Source organism: Lepisosteus oculatus, chromosome 1 (genome assembly GCF_040954835.1).
Source record: "Lepisosteus oculatus isolate fLepOcu1 chromosome 1, fLepOcu1.hap2, whole genome shotgun sequence".
Classification (NCBI taxonomy): domain Eukaryota; kingdom Metazoa; phylum Chordata; class Actinopteri; order Semionotiformes; family Lepisosteidae; genus Lepisosteus; species Lepisosteus oculatus.
Window position 1 is genome coordinate 73,169,408 of NC_090696.1, and position 21,102 is coordinate 73,190,509.

General features: G+C 38.2%; 1 protein-coding gene across 1 annotated transcript in view; it reads left to right on the forward strand.

Moving 5' to 3' along the window:
• galntl6 (polypeptide N-acetylgalactosaminyltransferase like 6) overlaps window positions 1–12,964 on the forward strand; it is a 295,980-nt gene extending 283,016 nt beyond the window's left edge. Inside the window, exons 9-13 of the mRNA XM_015345359.2 lie at window positions 1,289–1,396; window positions 2,508–2,729; window positions 7,892–8,008; window positions 10,590–10,739; window positions 11,920–12,964. Of these exons, the coding sequence (XP_015200845.1) occupies window positions 1,289–1,396; window positions 2,508–2,729; window positions 7,892–8,008; window positions 10,590–10,739; window positions 11,920–12,087 (765 nt within the window). The 3' untranslated portion in view covers window positions 12,088–12,964. The remainder of the gene's footprint in view (window positions 1–1,288; window positions 1,397–2,507; window positions 2,730–7,891; window positions 8,009–10,589; window positions 10,740–11,919) is intronic.
• The last annotated feature ends 8,138 nt before the right edge of the window (window positions 12,965–21,102 follow it).

Below are 21,102 nucleotides of genomic sequence, written 5' to 3' on the forward strand. Positions count from 1 at the left end.
GGAGTGTTTGCTCTGTACTTGTAGCATGATTTGCACCCCATAAAATAAAGTGTTACTGAAATTATTTAGAACAGACGGAATAAAATTCTGTGTGGTATTGGCACCAAAAGCTTCTTCAAGCTCAGCGATTCCAGGTTTGTATTTATAGTTGATGCCTTCACTATCTTCATATTCTGCACTTGTCTACATTCAACATCATCTGCCAGGTGTTTGCCTAGTCTTGCATTTTATCAGAGTTCTTTTGAATTTCATTTACTGCTGCTGCAGTGTCTGTCCTGTTTTAGTTTTCTCAGCAATCCTAATTACTTTGCTAACTAGAAAAACTAGATCATTTATATAAATATAGAAGGTATAATACAGTCCAAATCTGTGTTTTTCCCTATTATTTATGTGCCCAAATTTGACAGTTACCATCTATTTATTTAGGTAAGCTGAAATATTTTCTGCATGTAGGATATATTGGAAAAAGCATTTCTTTGGGGGGGAAAAAGGAAATGGAAGCAAGAAATAGCTCACTGGAAATGATGCTAAACATGGGGAGCAGCCCGCTGTAACAGTGTGCCTCAGACTCCTCCACCATTCTAACGTCTAGTGTTTAGAGTGCTTATATAATGCACTTTTCAGGTTTGTGGATGTCAAGGCTGCAGTAGGGGAGCCTTGGTGTAATCTTTTATTTTTAACAGCTACAACTGAGCTGCAATTTCTTAATGCTTTTGAAAGAGGATGGTCCGGGGGACAGTGTGGGGGTGGGGCGGTGTCGGCCGACCTCCCCATAATCTGGCCATGAACTTGTTTATTGGAATAAGAACAAGAAAATGATGCCCTGGAACAAAAATCTTTGAAAGTCATCACATACATACAGTATGTTAGCCTCTGGCTCTGAAAATAATTACTCAGAATCATCTTCCAAAATGCTCATGTGTCCTTAGATTTATTTGTCCTTAAAGACGGCAAAAACAACAGCTGTTGGAGCCAATCAAAGTTCATCAGTTCTCCCTACAAGGGACATGTGAACTCTAACTTAGACAATGTCAGTATGAAAAAAGCCCAAAGTATTTGCTGGGTTTAAGATGTGATCAATGCATCAAACTGCAGGAAAGGTTTTCCATATTTTAAACTAAATGTATGCGTCGGTGATCTGTGATTTTTAAATCCCTGAAATGAAAAGGCCCTGACTAGCTATTTTGGCACTGACATTTTCAATACTATGGTTAAAGAAGCACTTCTTTCTTCCTCAAGTAGTCTTTTTTTCTTGACGCTTGAGTACTGCTTTTTCATTTTTTTCCAGGTTTGGATGTGTGGAGGAAGTATGTATGATGTCCCATGTTCTAGAGTCGGTCACATTTACCGAAAGTATGTCCCCTACAAAGTGCCCTCTGGGACCAGCTTAGCAAGAGTAAGTCTACTGCAATTGAAGAATGTGAAAAGGTTTTGAAAATGTGCTTTTCGGTGGAGAAATATTTACATCAGAATGACAAACTTATATTCAAGTTTCCATTCCATACAAGTCCATTCAGGTCAACATGCTTATTTTATTTTTTTCAGTCACAATACCAGGGAAGGTCCTTCAGGAAACATCGGCCCCCTGGAAACAGAAAATGTAGAGTAGCTAATCCATGCATTCACTGAAATCACTGGAGCACCTGACAAAATGCTTGCAATCATAGAGAAGCCATGCAAACACAAGCTGAGTGATGCTCATTCACTTAATCAGATCTCTTTCGGCATAGTAGAGTTTGTAGCTTATATTAAAAAGTAAATCATGGTGAATAGTCATAGAAACTCACCCAATGACTTGATAACCTTTGACCTTTCCACATTTCTGCAGCCTCTGCTGGATAAATTGTAAGAAGAAACAGAGATTCTGCTGACACTGGAGTTTGATACAAATATTGACAAAGGTTGGATATTGCAGAGTATGATATATTTATTGAACAAGCAGTAGCGACAATAATTAGAAAATGCATTTTTACAGAAGAAGAGCAAGACTTTTTTCAAGTATAATCAGCATATCCCCCTCCCAGATCCAGATGCAACTTAGTGCCAGAAGACCTTTTAATTCAACAGCCTACAGACTGTACTAAGCAAAGGAAAGCCAGCAGCCTCCGCACTAAATTCAAATGTTTAAATCCTCTGATATGACTTTGTCATGTCTCTCCTTCATTGATTAACGGTTGGCTCTAAAGGCTTCCACCATGCTAGGAATAAATCTGTCCCAAAGTTAAATGAAAAATGTTCCAAAGACTGGAAAATACCAGAACACAATTTTTAGAGTGTGCAAAAGTAATCTTTCCCAGTTCTACAAAGACTGCACGACATCCCAGCCCATGAGCCTCTCTCCTGCCTCCTGCGTGACATGGGTTACTGTCCTTTCGACATTGTTGTGCCCACAATACACACAAAAACATGTTCACTAAATAGTCATCTCCCAGTATCCCAGCATGAGGTCACAGTTCTGGGTTCTCAGTATTGTCACCAAGAGATTTAATGTTGCAACGCAATTGCAGAACCTGAAGCGAGTCGCGGAGACGTGGATGGATGAATACACAGAATACATCTACCAACGGCGGCCGGAATACAGACATCTGTCAACCGGGGACCTGACAGCGCAGAAGGAGCTACGCAAACATCTCAAGTGCAAGGACTTCAGGTGGTACATGACTGCTGTTGCCTGGGACCTGCCCAAGTACTACCCTCCTGTAGAGCCTCCACCGGCGGCCTGGGGGGAGGTAAGCAAGTCGCCATCGATTCGCAGACACATCCCGGGATTTGTTTGTTAAGTAGGTGTTGGTGCAGTTCCGTAGGACTCGCACATTTTGTATCTCTTGTTTTCTGCCACGAGTGACATCAGTCTGGAGGGTGTTTTTTTAAGGACTGTCAATTTGGCGACGGCACAGAGAACTGTTCTGGGGGCAGGACTGGGTTTGTGGCCCCCTCCTCCATGCTGCTTCTAGGCCAGATCTGGAACCCCACACACTTTTGTATTAAAGGAGTTTCTGCCAGATAAAATTCATATATCTAGGGCAGAGGGGGTCAGAAAAGGAATACCGGCCTCTGTCAAGCTGGACTGCCACACAGGCATTCGGCTGACATTTATAGGGCCCTGGGTCAGGCATTGCAGAGGCTGTGTGATTTGTGGAAAGGCGCTTTCTTCTCCTGTGGATTTTCCCATCAGCAACATTTATTACTTCTTTGTGGATGAAAGAGAAACTCCGCGAGCATTTGCATTCGCAATCGTAATTAGGAAGTGCACTGAAGCATACTGTTGTAAAAGCCTTAATGTATTTAAGATTAAATTTAGGTTTACTTCAGTACACTAATACTGGATTACATTGTTGTGCGAGTTTGTAATTTAAAGAGGTGGGCTGTGTGGTGGCAGAGTTCAAGGCTGCTACTTTGCTGAAAAGGATTTATAATGCAGCAATGCCATTCAGGACTTGTTCCATCACAGGAAAGCTGATAAGCAATTGCACAATATCTGTGTCCTTGAAGAGCTATAACATAATGTTAAGGTGTTCTTGGTGATTTCTGTGTTTTTTCACTTCTGCACTTTTCCCATATTTTTTTAAAACTATATCTTTAAACCAACTTATCATTGAAACTGTGAAATCTGCTTTAAAATGCTTTAATAGGTAAAACAGGAAAAAAGCATTACATGATAGATATGTAAACCTGCACTTTTAAATGAGGAGTCCTGAAACTAGCTGAGGATTGTTGGGTTATTAAATTATACAGTACATGCCTCCAAGGATGGGTTAAGGTAAATTTATAATTACCCTCACAAGGAAGGATATTCTCAGGAGAAAAGTCTATATTTCTAATCAAAAAGGGCAGAAAAAAAAGAACAGAAACCTGATGGCCGTATAAACAAGTGTGGCTGAAGCAGAAGTGAAGGATGAACCACACCGATACAATCATTGATAATGTGAAAGGTGGCAAGATTTGATTGATACATGAGTATGTAGCAATATGAGAACTGGCAAAAGATTTTAAAAAAACGATGTCTTCTCTTTTAATTATGTATCCAGTTCTTATTTTTTAGGGTGCTTGTGCTGATACCTGCGAACCAATCTCAAACTAAATGTCTCATGTGATATATTCTTGCTTTAGGAGGCTGTTTGTATATTATCCATAATAATGTTCAATGTCCTTCCTTGGAATCCAAGGTAGCTCGCTTATACTCCTTTTCCACTAACACATCCAAACCGAGAGGGCTCTGCGTGCTGTACTTGGCCATTAAAGATTCCATGGCTTGTTGAAAGGACAAGGTTATTATTTCCACTAAGCTCTTGCAATCAGACCAACACGACACCCCCCCTTAATCCAATTAGTGAAGCAGTTTCTCACTCCTCCTGATCTACTGCATAGTGGGGTTGCAACAGTCCGTCATCCAGAGACTGCTGTTCAGTTCAGTGGTGGAGGAAGTGAGTTCCTTCCTATATGTATGTAGAGCTTTAAGGGGCTTTATGAATTTTCACCACTAAATCACTTCAGCCTGCATCGGTCTGTGATCATGAGACAAAGCAGCTTCCGTGCTGTTTGTAGATTAGAAGAAGAAAGAAAAGTTCTTCTCCAGTTCGCCAAAGAAGCGCGGGCTCTTGTGACAGCTCATGTGGGCAGAACTCAAGAAGCAGCTTGGAAATCCCATTCAGATTTCATGTTTGAATTAGTTGCAAAATCAATGGAAGAAACTAAAACCGCTGCAAAATTATTTTTAAAAAAGTAAAGCTACCAAGTATTACTCCTGAAATGGAAATTGGGGGGGTTTTCTAAGAACATTTTCTGTCCTATGACTGACCACAATCACCGTGTGTCTCAACATGTAACACAGTTTAGGTAGCGTAGTGGATGAACGATTTAGTCGTGCTGGTGCGCTGGTGGAAATTTATTTTAGGCTCGACCTCTTTCAGGTTGCCCATCAAAAGGACTATCATCAGACTATCAGCTAGTTTCAGATCAGAACCTGAACATTTTCTGCACACTTATGATGACTTTAATAGAAAACTAGTTTCTCATGAGTAAAACTACCAGTAACACACAAATAATGCCACGCATTTTTAATGGGCTAAAAACGTTTTTAAAACGTTTTTTGTTTCTTCGTAGGCCTGCAGACATAAAAGTGTCTGTTGTCTGCTGAAGAATGACTGCTACTGGGTGCAACACAATATTTTATGGTTGATATGAAGGTCCACTTTGAAAAAGTTATAGAATTCATGATAATAACCATTCTAATAAAAATCTTACAAGGAACATTTTCTTGCATCCCCAACAATGTCCGTGTCCTTCCTTAACTCTGTACTGAAAAATGTGAAAACGTTTCTTTTCCAACAGCCCTCTAGACTAATATTTCTAGGATATAGGACAGCATTTACATGTGGTCCCTCTCGCTATATACAGACACAGCCCTGCAATGCTATCAGCCACAAATAGGCAGCTGCTGCTTATCCACTCCGCCAGTATTAACTAAGAAAACCAATTGCTAAAATAGAATGAAGAAAGTGTATGTTAAAATTGAGTAGGAAAATTTATGCCTGGTAAATACCTCTTTCCCTAGTAACTGCTAGTAATTTTACTTTCAATCTGACAGCTTCATATCCTGACTTCTTCAATCTTAGCCCATCAGCCTGTCACTTTTCTTGATGTATTAAACAATAAAAGGCCCTCATAAGGTTTTCAGTGCCATTTTCAAGGCACTTGAAATTGGTACCTTCCGCATTCAAGCAGTTCTAGTAAAAACTGGGGGCATAAATAAGCCCTCATCTCTTCCCCCTGCTCTGGGCAAGGGCAGACGTCGGCTCACCTAGTTTTTCAAATTGCAAACCAGCCCGAAGAGCAGTTTAAATCTTCTTATTTCGCTGATTAAATTTTCTTTTCCTTCTTTGTCTACTTTAATAATTTACACCACACATTATAACTTTTTTAACTTTATTAGAATATCACAAGAGCACACGTAGAAAACACTTAAGTATTAATTAGCTCATTTACCGATTTTAGCAGTGACAAGACATCATGCCTAATAGTGACTTGTTCCCTTGCTATCAAAGTTGATTTTACTTCCGTGCATTCAATTATTTTACTCCTGATAATAGAAGCAAATTGCTTTGTGTCACATCCAGATGAAAATAATTGATTTGGAGAAAAAAAATAGTAAAATCATATTCGCTTCAGTAACGGCACCCTGAAATAACTCATATTTAGAAAGTGAAGGCTGGAATGATAAAACTTTTAATTACAAGGCTTTTCGCTGTTCTTTCATCTTCCATTCACCTCAGAGCTCAATACAAGGCTTTGCGGGTGGAAAAGGAATCTTTTCTAAATAAATACCATGCATTATGGCCCAGTTGTGTGGCACTAGTTTAAAAAATTGACAATAAGAGAAAAAATGAAATCTTTTGTGAAATATAAAAAAGAAAATCTACTGTGATTTAAAAACTAGATTAAAGGCATCAATTTTTGCTCTGATTAAAGTGCTTTTTTCACAATAGTTAAAGCAGGGTGAAAATGATATTTTAAATTCAAGGCAAAAAAATCAATTTATTGGCTTTGAGTTTCAAAGTGCTTTTCAGCTTGGATATCTGGAAAGAAAGGCTGTGAAATTAGTATTAAGTTTCAGGCTTCTTCTGCATTTCAGAATAACTGTGCCTATTAGAGAAGTTCTATATTCTGTATATTTCTACTTTTTCTCACTGCCTGGCAGAACACAAAGCATTGGATCAACTCTTTGTACTGCCTAGAAGTTACTGTTTAGATTAGTTGACTTTGAATTTTTTTGCTCCTGGGAAATCTCTGTGGAAATGGAGATCATATGCAACAGCACGTTGGAACACTTTGTGAAGGGGCAAATCAGTCGCTGTGTGTTCAAATAATCTGTTACAGAAAACTGACCTTTCCTTATAATAAACTCCAGTCTTGCATGACTCTTGTCACACCGGATGGTGTTTTAAGAGAAGGCTGGAAGGTTTGGTATTTATCTTTAATGCAGTTTGAAGAGCTTTTAGAGACTTTACAGGAATATATTTTACCATGCATTTCTGTACTTAAATGATTTTTAGTCAGGGATTTATTTATTCCATTGCACTTGTCCATGTTGCATAAATCACTCCACCCTGCCAGATCTTTATTTTCTTAATAGAATGTGTTATGAGGTGATCAACTATGCAGGACAAATTATGGTATCATAAAATGTAATTGGATGACAATTTGAAAATTGCGGGGAGATTTTTCACCCATTTCTGAATGTATTATTTGGCTGTGCTAAAAAAGCAGTTTTCGAAAATACATTGAAGATTAATCTAGGAAATTAGGAGCGGGTTTCTCAGCCCCTGCATAATTGAAAGCAACAGCAGCTGAAGGCAAGGGCGCTTCTGGAAAGACAAGGTCAGTTGTGTTGCGGGAGAGACTGCAGTGACAGATACCATACAAGCCGTTATGTGAAGTGATGTACACAGCTGCTATGCAGGTGTCAGAGGAAAGGAACTAAAGACTGATTTCTGACCCAATCTTTTAGCAGTGACAAATAAAAATAGTATTATAAGGTTTAAGCTTCAACTATGTCTCCATGAAGGCGTCAAGAGGGAATCACATCTCATGAATGATCGGTTAGAGGTTTGCACCTTCAAATGCATAATTTAAAAATGCGTCTAACAGAGAGATTCCTGGACGGTTTACCAAACCATAATCAGAGAAAAAAATGTCAGAGCTTATAACAGCCTGAAGCTATTTAGAGATGTTTTATTCAAAACATTTAATTTTCAACTAAAGCTGGCAAATCTTCAACAGACATCCCAGTATGATGTGTGTACATCTACAGTATACATCTACAGTACAAAGCTACAACCTGTTAAATAAAGTCAAAAGTCGGCTTAATACAGACATTTCCTTTTTTTTCCAGATACGGAATGTGGCCTCTAGTTTATGCATAGACAGCAAACACGGGGGGACCGGAACCGAGCTCCGACTGGATGTGTGCATGAAGGATGGGTCAGAACGCACATGGTCACATGAGCAGGTAAGCCACCTTTATTCCGTTCTTCTCTGAGGACGATGTCCGTTTGTAAAGCACATGAGGCTTTGTTTGCCAGATCGACCAATCAAGGGACGTACTTTCACTTATGCCTGTATCTGTACATGAAAATAATTGGTGGATTGTCATTGTTTAATAGTAAGCAGAGAGTTAGGTGTAACACATAGTGACTTTATATCTACCTATAACCTATAACCGTGCACAGTGAGCATATTATGGACTTGGCTTCACTCTTTCCTGTTTAATGTTTGAATTAGATTCATAATTAGCCTGTGCAGCAGTGAATCTGGCCTGGTCTCATTTGCCATGTTTTCTCAGCTCAGTGGCACAGCTTTCTCCACAAGGTACACTGATGTTAAGTTGTTTAGACTTCTGTAAGATCCCTGATCTGCCTCACATCTTATCGGGATTGTTTTAGAACAATTACAACTGTTGTTCTACGCAGTATATTTTCTTTTTAAAAAATGGGACAGTCAAGCAGTTAAGATGATTTGCTATTTATAAACAGATTACTTTATACTATTTGAATCTGATTGCAAAAACCAAATGCATTTGCTAATGATTTTTACTTCAATATTCATCAGCGAACGAGCATTGCAGAGGTCCCTCAGTTACAACATTTGTTTGGCATTCGTAATTGTTTCTTGGCTGATAAAGTTAATGTGAATTTTGGCTCATGCAGTCTCTGCAGGCTCTTTATTCTCTTTAATTTTCTCCCCTCCGGGAAATACTGAGCCGTCCACTGTAAGTGCAACAAGCTATGAAAAACACAGACATATTTCAAGAGCCCTGCAGAATTATTACCAGTAAATCCTCCTAAGCCCCCTAATTAATTATCACTGATCCGCAGATTGACAGTCCCTGCTGTTTTTCATTTTGCATATTTCACTGCAGAAACTCTACAAAGTTTTTCTTCATTGTCTGGTAACTCTTGGCCTCATGGTTTACATAAAGAGTGCAATTCTGAATTTATAGGGACATCAAAATCATTTAATTACTGCCCTTTGCTTTAATTCTCCTCTCTCCAGCTCAGTTTGGCAGTGTCACTGTTGGGGTTGGCTTAGCCTTTGGAATTTCTATTAGCAAAAACTAAAGCAAATAAAAACCACGATTTAACAAAGTTAAGGGAAGGAATGTTTACTATTCTTAAACATAATTAAATTCTTGTTATCTGAAGTATAACACATGTTAAATAGTACAAGTAATAGGTTTATTCCATGCTGAAAAGAGAAGAAAGAAAACACATTTTGGCTGTGGAGCCTTCTTCGGGTGTGTAAGATATACAGCTGAAACATTGTGTTTTCTGTCTTCTCTTTTCAGCATGGAATAAACCTATTACTTGTTCCTTTGTAGCCTACGCATGCTGACGCAGCTACCCACCTGAACATGTTACATAGTGTCACCTTGGCTCCAACCCATCCTTTAATGATTAATATTACTTTTTCTTATTAATGTCTGTAATTCTTAATATTTTCTGTATTACATTTTTTTAAAAAATATGTTAATTTCTGACACTTAACTAAAAAGGTGTGCGCACTATATGCATAAGTGTGATATCACCCTTGTGATATCTCTGCAATCTCATAGTCTTCTCATTTTAAAACAGTTCATGTCCTGCCTGATTAACTCATTAAAATAAAATGTATTAAGTAATTGGACGGGTTTCAGTTTTTCTTTGGATTTCTGGAAAGTGTTAGGATTAAGGATTTCAGATTCCATATTGATCATTTTTTGCCCTGAGTTTTTACTGTTTGGTATAGTGCGGTTGTTGTAAATCTCTGCTGTTTTTATTACAATATATATGAATGCTTTATTTAAATGTGCAGAGGAAAATGAGCACATAACTGCATGGCACAGTATTTACAGTGCAAAACACAAGCAACCTAGGATACCAGCATCTAGGTAAGGCCATGTAACCTAGATAATGATATATTTCTAATAACAGGCATGACTTTTACCCAAAGCAAAGCTTTAAAGCAGCTGGGCCTTTTAGATTCTCAATACAGTCCTGTGTATCCTGTACTGTATATCAGTATATCACTGGCAATATTATATGATAAAAATATCTGTTAAGATACTTGATGGATATCTAACATTGTGTGCCTGTTTGCATAGACAATGACCGCCATTGAACAATAAAATTAAGTACTAACTAAACAAATTCAAACATGGAAATGAAGATGACTGACTTATCTGTTCATTCATACTTTTAGAAACTCAATAATATATCGTTACCTATAAAGGTTCAGAAATAAACCAGACTTAGCTCTAAGATATAAACAGCAGCCTTCGGCTTCACAACAATAAGACCCTTAAAAAGGAGAAATGTACAGATCAATTTATCTATTGTTTTTTTATGCACTTAACCTTACATAATTTAAGGAGTTACATTAATGAAGATCAGATGGGTTTCTAAATGTCTGATTAGTAAGGAGCTTCAGAAAATGCCCCTTAGGTGTGCTGCAGGCATCTTTTCCAATGTGCTAATCGTCTGAGAGTTACAAACGCTGTTGTAAAGACGGTGTAAATAACAGCGATGCGGGGTCTTGTCCTGCTGTGTCCGTAGATCTTTACATTCGGCTGGAGAGAAGATATCAGGCCGGGGGACCCCCTGCACACCAGGAAGTTCTGCTTCGACGCCGTCTCCCACAGCAGCCCGGTGACGCTGTACGACTGTCACGGGATGAAGGGAAACCAGCACTGGAGCTACAGGAAGGTAAGGCGCTGCGCTGGCAGCTCCCCGCCGTATGGAGGGCGGCTCGGGCCCGCCGTTTCTCCGATCGGCCACCGCCAGCTGTAGCGGTGCCGGATCTTATTATTAACCGCATTGAGAAGGGGACCCAAACTACAGCTGTCACATGAGAGCACCATACATCAATAGGGAAGACATGCTGAAGAGCAACTGGCACAGGGAACCAACCTCATTTGGCTGTCTGATTCCAGTGCATTTTTTCATTTACCTCCGGGGAGATGGAAGGCTCACAATCTGCAATATCTTCAAAAAAAATATTGAATACTGGAACTATAAGAGGTTGCCCTTGAAGGCTTTCTATGTGTGATTGGTTGGAAATACAGTATCATAAAATATAATGTCATAAAATATATATATGTCATCAATTGTACAATAAAAAATATATCTATTTCTAATATATCAACTTTTTTTTTCCGCTAATAATCATGGCCAAGTTAGAGTTTTTGTCTTCTCTGCCTATATTAAATTCTCCTCTGCAGTTAGCATTAGCAATCACTGATCCCCTATTCATTTTAAAACTGAATTACATTTCAAGCAATTCCTCAGTGACGCCTGATTGCTATTGCATGACGTATGGTGTCATGACACAATATTTCTCAAATAAAATTGGTGTTTTAAAAAATGTTTAACTATAAAAACAACTGGTCATGCATTTGCTTTTAGTTTGCTACTTATATTGGAATATAGCAATACCAAATCATTGTGTTATAGGGGTGAAGTCCAAAGGTGTTTACTTTTTCCCTGCTTAAAGTAAAGAGAGACATATTTACATTCAGTTCTGCTGCCAGATGGTTTGTTGTGTCAGCACAAAACATTCATATACAAGGAGGCTTGGTACAAATAAATATTGATAACAGGCTGCCCCACTCCGACAGTTAGAAAACTGCAGAAAACAAGCAAACAAGCTAAACAAAACCATGTTTATATACAGTTGTGCTGTGAAGTTTACATTTTTCATAACAGATTTAGGCTTTGAACTTAAATCCCTTACCATGAAATTAACTCAACTTTTCTGATTAAAAAGTTCCACTTCTAAAATTCTACCCTAGCTTTAATCTCGGGGGGCTGGGATGAGATAAGAAAGGATTAAAAAATTACTGGTTTTATTGTTACAATATTTTTTTCTCATTTTCTTGTGCTGCAGGATAAATCTTTGTATCACCTAGTGAGCAATAGCTGCATAGACTGTAGCCCCAGTGATAAGAAGATTTTCATGAACAAATGTAACCCTCTGTCTGAGACCCAGCAATGGATTTTCCAGCACATAAATGCAACAGTCCTGGACAAATTCAACAGCGCTGCCAGTTCATAGGCTTGCCAAGTGGGAAAAAAAGGAACAGATGATAATTATTCTTTTGTACCTCCTAAGGCATCTTAATTGATGGATTCGGGAGTTACGTTTCTCATCCACAGGAGGCCCTTTCTCAGGATCTCTAAAACCGGAAAAAAAAGCAACAGCTTCAGCAAAAGGCTTCCAACAGGCACATATCAGAAACAAGCAGGACAGCTGTGGGCCACTGAAAGGGAAATCATGGGACTAACTTGGGTGCCTTGCTGGTCAAGGAGAAACTGACACAACACGCACTCTTCATGCTCGGGGTCAAACTCAGGTCCAGCCCTTCTGCCATCGATCCCTGTTAAACGGGTGGAGCTTCCTCTTTGGCTCGGAGAAGGATCCTTCAGCCCCCTGAAGGGAAAAGCATGACTGTCCTTTGCTTAGGTATTTCTTAAGAACAAACCAATGTGACCTGGACTCTGGGTCTTTCGTTCTGTTTATTTATTCTCATTGCTCATGTATATACTGTACTGTACTTGAACAGTTTCCCTTTTCAGGTTTGTTTGGGGTCAAAAATCAACAGAGGAAAATGTGGCCAGTAAAACGCCCCACACAAATACGGACTGGATTACATTCAGAGCTCTTGCTACAGTGCAAAACGAGAGCCATTTGTTGGAGTATGGAACAGGGTACCCTGTGGTTGAAACCAATGCCCTGGCTTCTTTTTCAAGAAACAGCTGGATAGGATTCTCAATTGGCTACCAACATTTAAACAAACCAGATGGGCCGAAAGGTCTCCACTCGTCTGTAACAGTTGTTATGTTCTTATGTTCCTATTTCAAATTCTGTAAATTCCCGTTACTTTGCAAAACAATGTTAAGTGGAAAAATACAGTAACTATGCCTTTCCTTTCTATATTGCTAATACTGTATATCATTTCTTTTGTATTTTCTTTATTTTTGGACAACGTACACCTTCAGTATTTTAATATTACTCTAAGAATGGAGAGATATCTCTCAGACAAAAAGCTTTGACAACATTTGTTAAGTTCGTGAATCAAAGATAGCTTTACTGAAGTTTCTGTGATATTCTGGTTTTATTTCCTAGAAAATGTGTAACATGCTCAAGAAATGTATGTTTTTATATGTCTTTTTTTAAAAATGATTTTGCATTTATTAGATAAAATAGACCCAGAAAGTGGAAGAACAGACCCAGTCATAATCTGAATTTATACTGAATGCTGCTACGATCAGAGCAAAAGTCTCTTTTTAAATCCTTTTCCATGACTAAAAAATAAACTGAAGATAGTCTAAAGAAGATTAATAGTAGATTAAGGGTTTTTGTTTTTTTTTCTTCCTTTTGTTTCAACATTTCATTAGATCTTTCTACTTTTCCACTTCATCATGCCATGCATTTTATTGACTATCAAAATGAAAGATTCATTTGGGCATTGTCATTTTTCCGCTCAACGGCCACCATTGTTCTCAAAATTACAAAATACAAACTAATGTTTACTTTAAGACCTATCTTTGTTACTCAAAGCTGCTTTATTCGTTTGTTGTATGATATGAGTCATGTATATTCATCCTTACTTTTGGCTGTGGAAAAGTAGTGGGGTACGTTGCATTAAAGGGTCACGTTTGTGGTATTGGAGTGATTAGTCAATTCTACTGCTTTTCCTGGCTGTGCAAATAGAAAAAGTGATGTCTGTGGTACCGAGGTGAATAGTGCATGCTACGACTTTCTGCGCTGTGAAGAAGAGGATCAAGGGCTGATGTACTGTTCCTGTTGAACTACAATACAATAGAGGAGGTGGCACAATCTCTCCGTCCCGCGTTCCGTGCGCTCTCACAAACGCCGTGACATTCCCACACGCACCCACTCAAACAGACGCTCATGCCGCAACTCATCTTCCTATCGCCTTTATCTCCTGTGTTACTACTTCAACCCTCCTCTTCGCCCCGACCACCGCTCACTAGTTCGGATTCTCCTTGGAGCTCCCCGGTGCGCGAACCCTCGCTCAAAAGCTTGCTCTCTCCCTTACTTCCTGGCTCTCTCGCTAGTTACCGACCACGTTTCTGCCTTGGCGCCTTTTTGGATTGGTTGCTTCGCTGTGTTCTCTCTGCCCAGTCTCCACTTTCGCCTGCCCTTTGGATTTTGGATATTAGGGCTTGTATCGTTTTTGGTAGCCTTCTATTTGGACTTCCTGCTACTGTTTGGGGAATAAGGTAACTTGAACCCTGTACAGGGTCCTTTTTTGTCAGCATTTCATAATTTCCAGCACTCATTTCATAATTTCCAGCTGGTTATTTAAGTGGTCAAGGAGATCAGAGAACAGTGAACTCGCTACATATACTCTTTTTTTACACTAGTCTGGCTCTAGCTGCCATATTGTTCCTCTCATACACTAGCTTGATTGATAACCCCAACTTTTATCATGTCATTCCCCAAATTAACAAAATTATAAACTGAGCATCAGAATTTGAACATAACAAGTGACCCCACCCACAACTGTTAATGCGTGTGATGTTTCTTGCTGCCCACCAATCCCAGGAACCACGCGACATGCTACAAGTTCAGCATATCTTTCTGAGGCAAAGAAATAACTGTTTTTCTGAGGAAAAAACAAATTCCCATCACCTGGAGAGGAAAGGGTTATAAATTGTAGGAGAGCAGTGTTTGTCCATGTCAATCTGTGTAAAAATCAATTGGTGAAAGTCAATATACAGTACATGATGACTTTAGAGGTTAAAGATGTCAAAGGTTTTGGGGGTTTTCAAAGGGGGCAGCATAGTGACACAGTGGTCTGCATCACTGCCTCGCAGTGCTGGATCCTCAGGTTAAATTCCTGGAGTGCTACGGTATCCGTGTGGAGTTTCCATGTTCTCCCTGTGTCCGTGTGGGGTTTTGCTGGGTGCTCCAGGATTTCCCCGAACACATGCTCAAGGGTTAACTGGCTTGTAAGAGTCTGTGTGCCCTGCGATGGACCGGTGTCCTGTCCGGGATGTATCCCACCTCGCTGGCCAGGACAGGCTCCTGCTACCCCGTGACCCTGTGTTGGATAGAAAATAGGTGGGTGGGTTTCCCAAAGATTGCTGTGGTTGTGAGAGTTTCTCTTCCATATTCTGCCTTATTTACATGCATCACACAGGTAAAATTAGGAAAATGTTTAATTTTTGCGTGAAATTAGATATGAAAGGCAGTATGTACAGTACATAAAAAGGGACAGTTCGCATAAAAATTGGAATTCAAGGATGGAATAATGTTGTTTTTTATGCGGGTTATACAGAGTTGAATTTAAATTAAGATCTGGTTACGGATGATCAATTTGCATAGGACGTATTATTATTATTATTATTATTATTATTATTATTATTATTGCATTTATTTTTGCATTTTTCATCCCAAAGGATCCCACACAGTTTATATAAAGAAATGAACCTTCTTCAATCACCGTGGGAACTGCACCCTTCTTACGCATCGGCCCTTTTTTTTTTTTTTCCAGCTGCCCTACTACAAAGCAAATCAGTAGGAGGAGTTTACTTCACCACTTGCATCAAGGGGGAGTTTTTTAGGTAGTTCTGATGGTGCAAACCCAGAGTGGGCAAAGTAGCTGAGACACCTGGGTTAACACCAGTACTCTTCGTGGTCACGCAATAAAGACCTCAGCCTGTTGTCTCATCGGAAGGATAGGACCTTCTACACTTCGATACATCCTGTCACCCAGAGAGCTGAGAACTGGATCAGAATTAAGAGTGCCTCCTGCTGGTCCCCAAACGCACTTACAGCAGCAACCTGCGTTTCCTTAGTTATCGCACCACAGCCCAGGTCTGCCCTTGCTTATGTTCTCTAATCTGACAGAATCAAAATATATGGTGGTAAAGTTGTCTATTCTTTCATTAACCTTCTTTTTAAATCTGTGTAATGATAGGAATGAGGGGACGTTTTACTTAAAAACACCAAATTAAATATGTGTGATCAATTTTTCTATCAGTCCTACCCCTGACTCTGAATCACGGAGAAGTAAAACAATTTTGTCTGGACTTTGATTTGAATAAATACCTCTTGAACACAACAAATCAAAGACTCTTGAGTCTTTGTTTCTTTTTCCTTTTCCGTTTTTCCTTTTTCTTTTTCTTTATCTGGAGTTATGTAATAGAAGATATTGTTGTTTTAAGTCAATTTAAAGTTTATTTTTATATACAATACCATATATTGCATTTCATACTGTAGTATTGTATGTTATTTAGAACCAAGTTATGTCAGTAGCTTAATGGCATTCGTTGTTAAACACATTTACAGAATTCAGATTTTTAAAAACTTTGTATATTGCTAATGCATACTTTAGTGTAGTAGAATGCGTCCTTAAAAATACAAAAATGATCTACTTTTATGTTTATAGGATTTGAACACAGAAATGATTTAATGGGGATTTCAGAAACATGGACATGTCCCCCTAATATTCTGCCAAACATTTCATTCACCTTTCATCACTATCATCAATAACATATTGTTTTTATAAAAGAAGTGACCACCTCAATGAAGGCAATATTGCACAAAGACCTCTGGAAAAATCTCCTAGGGATATATCCCTAAGACTAACTAAATATGACCATTGGACGATATAGTATATATTTCAAAGTTATCCCAAATCCATTTTTAGGACAGGACATATTGAAATAATATTACACATTTAATGCAATATATCATTAAACAGAAAATATTCACAGAAAAGCAAGACCTTGCATTGTAACTGAAACATTTCTGAAATATTTCTCATTTAATGCTCACATATCTTGTACATGAAATCTGCAGTGCTGTTTGTTTCGATATCCTAGTTTTAAACGACTTAACCGCTCTTTCAGTAAGTGGCAACTTTGATTCTGGACACACAGGTGTTTGTATGTGTCTTTCCGTCACCAGCTCCTTGCAGCTCTTTAACAATGCAACGTGAGTTCATTTTAGTATATCTAAACCATCACGTCACTCGCAAATGTAATAATAATATACGCAAAATAATAGTAGTAATGATTTTTTCTTAAAATATGTATAGTTAATTTTACACTTAATTGTTTGGTTTAGTGTAAATTAGATATGTTTCCCTTTTTGTTGTCCCCTACAACTTTTCTTGAGAAGCATCATCGCATTTTTGATGTGAAATAAACCTTAGGCAAAATGTACCAGTTGGTTTAAACCTCAGCATGACACAGAGCTTCAAAATATACATCACAATCACTTGTTTCATGCAGCCTGTCGGTGAAGAACAAAACATGCCTTTCCTCAAGTTATTTATTTTCATTGGCAGTCATATTTCCTCGTTTGGGAATTTGTGGGAAAAAAACTTTCTTCACATACTCTCACTTTTCGCCTCTAGTGTCGTTTAAAAACGACATGCTTCAAGGTGAAATAATTAGCAAAGTAAATTAACAAAGTGATACAATTCTATTTTCTATATACATATTTAGAAAACTCCCTATTCTTAATATGTTTAATAAGGAATTAAGCTCACCACAACTTTCTTTAGTTATGATACAAATTACAGTACATATGTTCCTATTTGATGTCATACCAACTACACTAGTGACTTTCATATTATATACGGCCAAAGAACTCAAAGAACCGAATAAAAAAATCACATGAAAAATTAGCACATCATTATCAGATTGGATGCTTTATTATGTAGCTCAAGTTAAAAAAAAATTCCGCTTTGAATTTCTTTTAAGATACCACTCGTGGGGCACCATTTTATGCTTCCGCGGTTCTCGCATCATTTTTAATGATAAAACATGTTATGGCGCTCTCTGGTGGATTCCTCGCCGTATTGTCCTAGTTTGTGTGGTTAAGAAATCTGAAACGAAATAATTTTCTGATTTTTCATTTTCAATTGACTGGGGTAGAACCAAATGATAAATTAAATGTGAAAAGACATCTTGAAGAGACATTTTCCCAGATGCTCTTAAATAATTGTTGAGAAGTATTATATATTTTAGTTCTATATTAATACTATCGATGATAATAGTAGCTACTGGCATACTGCTCACCACAATGTTTTGAAATCAGGTGAACCTCTTAGTGCTCACAGACAGGGTCCACTCAACTAATTGTGTGATTTGACATAGTACTTTTATGCAATTTAACCAATCGAGGTTTGCCATAGTAGTGGGGGAGAATAATTAATGCAATCAATACATTTTTTCTTTTTCTTTTCAGTTTAGGCTGACATTTAACTTCCTTCACTTATAAAAGTGTAGTCCATTCTTAACACTCCGTGGTCATTAAAAATCCCAGGGTTTTTCTCTAAAGAGTAGGGGTGTTAACCCTGGTGTCCTGGCCAAATTTCACCCTAGCGTTTTCCAATCCTGGCCTCCTAATAATCCCCATCTATGAATTTGCTTCATCACTCTGCTCTCCTCTCCACTGAGAGCTGATGTGTGGGGAGCGTTCTGGTGCACTATGGCTGCCGTCGCATCATCCAGGTGGGGCTGCAGATTAGTGGTGGTGGAGGAGATTACCTGTAAAGCACTTTAAGTGTAGTGTCCAGAAAAGACCTATATAAGTGTAAGGATTATTTTATATTTTAATATTATTAAACAATAGCACAATCACATAATAACTACCATCTTCATGCTGCAGGGATAGATGGTGCTCTATCTTTCATGAAAATCCTGTCACCACAGTCAGATGACCATAGGCATAAACAGACAATCATTTCTTGGAAGCCGGAGATGAGTAGCCTGCATCTCACTGTTCTTAGAGAATAAGAACATAAGGCATGTTACAAAGGATATTTTTCCTATCTACCCTATTTAGCACCTTGATTTCACCTAGCAAATATTGTCATGGCAACAACAAAGTTCTAAATATATCATATTAGTATTTCCTACATAATTACATAGACCATACATCAATTATTGTAATACGTACAACAACAAAAAATACTTGTTTTGGTTAAGTCAAAATGTAAACAGAGATATTTAATTGAAGTTTATTTTTATTTAATCGGGGGGCAATGCAAGCTTTTTATTTTTCTATAGAGTAAACCCAAAATGAGAATATTTAATAACAAGATATTGCAAAAACAAAAAGATAAGGTTAGCATGTAACCTGGATTCATTTTGTTGTGTTGTTTTTAACAAAGCCACTGTTAAATAAACAGGGTGGTTATGTTTTCAGAATGTGGCTTCTTCAATGTTTTTGTTTGTTTTACAAACTGTTAATGACTTTTAAGTCCAACAATGCCCAATTTCAGAAAATAAAAATGTTTTCAAATGTGATAAAATAACGATGTGTAATTGAAGAAAAACATTCATAAAGAGCTTTGTTTGGACATGAGTTTAAATTTCCTTTTTTTTTGCAGTTTAATGTAAACACCAGCTAGCCTTTTGTTATTTCATTACTAACCACAAGAGGGCATTAATGTGAAACAAAATCAAGAATGTTGCATTGAAATAGTACATAGAATTAGATATTATTCTGTCTCAGTAGTAATAAATTAACAAATCCTTAAATAAAATTAAAAGAAGATAAAATGAAGAAACAATTGTAGTTTCGTGGTACAAAGCTTTATTTAAGTGAAGAAGAACACTTTGTTTCTGTTGCTCCCTTCTTACATCACATCAGTGTTTGAAAGAGCCAAACCAAATTGTTAAATTAAAACCTCTGGGTGATATTTCTGCTTGTTGATCTAACCAGAATAGGCATTAATAGGATTACAAAAAAGAATACCTAAAATCAAAACCTTTTAAAACATAATTGAAAAAGCTGTTGGCAGAGTATTGATTTAATTAGTATGGACTGGAGAACAGATACAGATGAGAGTAGATCTTTCAGCTCATTTTTCCCATTTGATAACTATTAACTTGATTATCTTAAAGCTTCATCCATTCATTTCTTAAAGGTTCACAATGTGTATATTTCAGCCACACGAAGGAGGTGGTTCTTGGCACTACAGTCCTCTGAAAAAATCTATCCTGTTTTCTGTCTTTGGTGCTCCTCAATTTAATTTCCGCCTGTTCCTTTTCTTGCTGCTAAAGGAGTTCCTTGTGCTGCCTTTCTGGATTAATCAAGTCACAAAGTTGTATGTATTGTTTGTGATAAGTTCTTAACATTTAACAGTATATTTACAATGGTGGTGACACAGTGGTGTAGTAGTTAGCACCGCTGCATCACAGCACTGCAGCCCTGGGTTCAATTCCAGACCTGGGCTGCGTGGGCATGGAATTTGAATGTGCTCCCTGAGTTTGAGTGGGTTTCCTCCCACAGTCCAAAGACATGCTGGTAGATTAGTTGGCTTCTGGGGACACTGGCCCTGCTGTGAGGGCGTGTGAGTCTGTGTCTGTGTGGTGTCCTGACCAGTGTGTGCCCTGCCCTGTGCCCGTTGCTTGCCGAGACAGATTCTGGCTCCTCCATGACCCTTAATTGTCAGAAGCAATTAGAAAATGGATGGGTGGTTGGACTTGGACAGTGACGTTTCCTTGTAATTATTCATTTAAATAGTAAAACTGTCCATTACAAACTGTACATTCTTAAGAAATACAAGACAAACGATATACAGGAAGCGTAGGTTATTTACAAAAACTATATACCAAGGAGTCAAAAAGTATGAATGATACATAGCTGAAATGTATCAGGCTCGGCTGTCGCGAGGCCCGCCTGGCACCGGGTCACCCCGCGTCCGTGTCCTGAGGGCACAGGCCTCATCCCCGACATCGCCTGAGCCTTGAGCCCGGAGCAAACCTCGGGGTTTGTCCCGTTTTTGCTGCTACGCATAGGGTCTCTACTGCTCTTCTGTTCATTCCACGGCTGGCCTTTCCGGCAGCCATGACAGAATGTACTTAAACAAAAAAAAAAAAGAACTTTTTGGACTGAATGTTGGAACTCAGAAGAAAAGTTTTACAAATGACCTTATTTGGTTGTTATTTGGAGTGCTTCTGTAATGTCTTAACATGGCAATTCTAAGCTTTGAAATATGGAGTTTGTATGTATTTGTTTCGATCTATCTTAATATAAACTTAAATCAAATTTATTTCAGCCCACGGGTTTTGATGAAAA